Source organism: Magnolia sinica, chromosome 14, assembly GCF_029962835.1.
Source record: "Magnolia sinica isolate HGM2019 chromosome 14, MsV1, whole genome shotgun sequence".
Taxonomy (NCBI): Eukaryota; Viridiplantae; Streptophyta; class Magnoliopsida; order Magnoliales; family Magnoliaceae; genus Magnolia; species Magnolia sinica.
In genome coordinates this window covers 11,153,243-11,155,529 of record NC_080586.1, presented here as the reverse complement: position 1 = coordinate 11,155,529, position 2,287 = coordinate 11,153,243, and the positions used below count along the sequence as shown (strand labels likewise).

Genomic DNA, 2,287 nt, shown 5'->3' with positions numbered 1-2,287 from the left:
TCCAAAACTTCTATGGCCCCCAAGAAATATTTAACAGTAGGCACTTAATCTCCACTATTTCCTGTAATGTAGTCCACTTGAGCTGTAGATCTGCCTACTTTTTGGATTCAGGTACTAAAGTCATCTGTAGAAATGGATGGACGGCTTAGATAAAACACATACATCATGATGAACCCCAAGGAGCCCCTCACAGGACCGTCCGTCTCTAGCTGGGTAGTACCCAATGGGCGCCTGCCCGGTACCTACCGAATCCTAATACGAAGAACGGGGGTTCGTTGATGTAGCTGGTCAAGAGTCTACGAAATATGGCGACCAAAATAATAAAGTATTGATTCTATACATTCACATGAATAGATAGAACCCTTGACTCGTTCAAACCAACCCTTCTCAAAATCTATCTATAAATACACCACATCTTTCCCATTCCTATCACTCAAACACTACCCAAAAGCCCTTCAATCCCTTCTTCCTTAGATCATCTCTCATTCTCTCACAGAAAGAAAATATGGGTGTGACCAGTTTCAGCTTTGAGTTGGTGTGCTCGGTCACACCAGCTAGAATGTTCAAGGCCTCTGTCCTGGACTTGCACAACCTAGCCCCCAAGATCATGCCCCAGGTCGTATCAGGTGCCGGGCTAATTGAAGGAGATGGTGGTGTCGGAAGTGTCAAGCAGTTCAAGTTCACTGATGGTTAGCTTTTTCCTGTAATTTTTTTTCTAGTTGGAACGTGTGACTCAGGGTTGACTCAGTGAGTCATTGAGTCATGTATCAAATGAGTCCACCACATGATATTTTAGTGTACATCGATGTCACCGTTATCGAATCTCGATCGGGAATTTTCAGGTGCCATCCATTGGTTGCCTGATAGCTGTCCGATGCTGGCCGACCGATCAACCGTCCGATCGGAGATTGGACAGTCGTAGTGTCCACTCACACCAAAATTTCATTGGGTTTTACTCATCCATGGTAACATTGACTTTAGTACATATTTGTCGATATGGCCCACTTCTCATCATCATCTGATCTTGATCAGACGTGATGATCATTTTGATATGCATGGACCACATTGGATCACTCTTCCATACAACATTTTTAGGGTTATAATACAATCAAGCTTCCATCTTGTGCTGCAGCTGTTCCCTTCAGTCACGTAAACGAACGGATTGATGCACTCGACAAAGAGAAACTTGAGTACAAGTACACAGTAACAGAGGGCGGAGATGTGGGAACAAAACTCATCTCAGCCGTCTATCACGTGAAGTTCGTGCCTGCTGGCAATGGTGAGTGTCTCATCAAGGCAACTGCCGAATTCACACCTGTCTCCGGGGTCCAGTACACGGATGAGGAAGCCAACATTCAAAAGGAAGGAGTGATGGGGATGTTCCAAGCTGTGGAGGCCCACCTCTTGGAGAATCCTGATGCCTATGCTTGAAAGAAGGGACACTTTCAGTCTCCTTATTATCATAACTCATAAGATAGTGTGGTTTTTTACTTGTTTGTTTCGTTTTCCATGCACCCTTTCCTACTACATGTTTGCTGCAACAAAGGAATGTTTTATCCTGGTAAAGATGGGATTTTATAAAAATAAATTTGCATCTGGGGTATGTTTGATTTCGATTTTGGACCACTAAAATCAATAGAGAGCAAAGGATGTTGAGATTGATGATCACCTTAATCTAATGGAAGGATGGATTGGATGGTTGTTATATGTAGGAACCACCACCTGCTTTATTGGTGGGTCCCTAAGACTCTGAGTAGTGGACCTTACATGTGAGGAGCATCTGATTGAGCCACACCACAGGAAACAGTGAGAACAGAACAGAAATATCTACCGTTGAAACCTTCCAGGAGCGGACCATGATGCTTATCTGCCATCCAAACTGTTTATATTGTTATTACCACTGGGATGAACTGTAATAATAAATATCATTCTTCTGAAATGTATGTGGGACCCACAAAGTTTCCGATTGTGGACGTTCAATCCACGTTATTTCCTGTTGTGTGGCCCACCTGAGTTTTGGATCTTCCCCATTTTTTTGATTCCTGTCCTATTGTGAGTTTCAGAAACCGATGCACGGAGTGGATCTCTCACGAGCATCTCTGTTGAGCCCCACATATCTTCCGACCTCCGGAAGTTCCTGTGGCCCCCACAGGCAATTCGAGTCCCTTGACCACCCCTTCGAACGATTGGACCCGGATTACCTAGAGTACGTTTTGGTTCTTTCTTTTACCCAGATCGAGCGTGTGTTGCCGTCCAGTGGGGGCCACATGCTAGCGATCCAATGATC

At 44.5% G+C, this 2,287-nt stretch overlaps 1 protein-coding gene across 1 annotated transcript; it reads left to right on the top strand.

The window, feature by feature from the left end:
- The first annotated feature begins 421 nt into the window (after window positions 1-421).
- LOC131225129 (pathogenesis-related protein 1-like) lies at window positions 422-1,668 on the top strand. The gene is made up of 2 exons (XM_058220569.1): window positions 422-689; window positions 1,133-1,668. The coding sequence occupies exons 1-2, from the start codon at window positions 506-508 to the stop codon at window positions 1,429-1,431; spliced, it is 483 nt and encodes a 160-aa protein (XP_058076552.1). The 5' UTR covers window positions 422-505; the 3' UTR covers window positions 1,432-1,668.
- The last annotated feature ends 619 nt before the right edge of the window (window positions 1,669-2,287 follow it).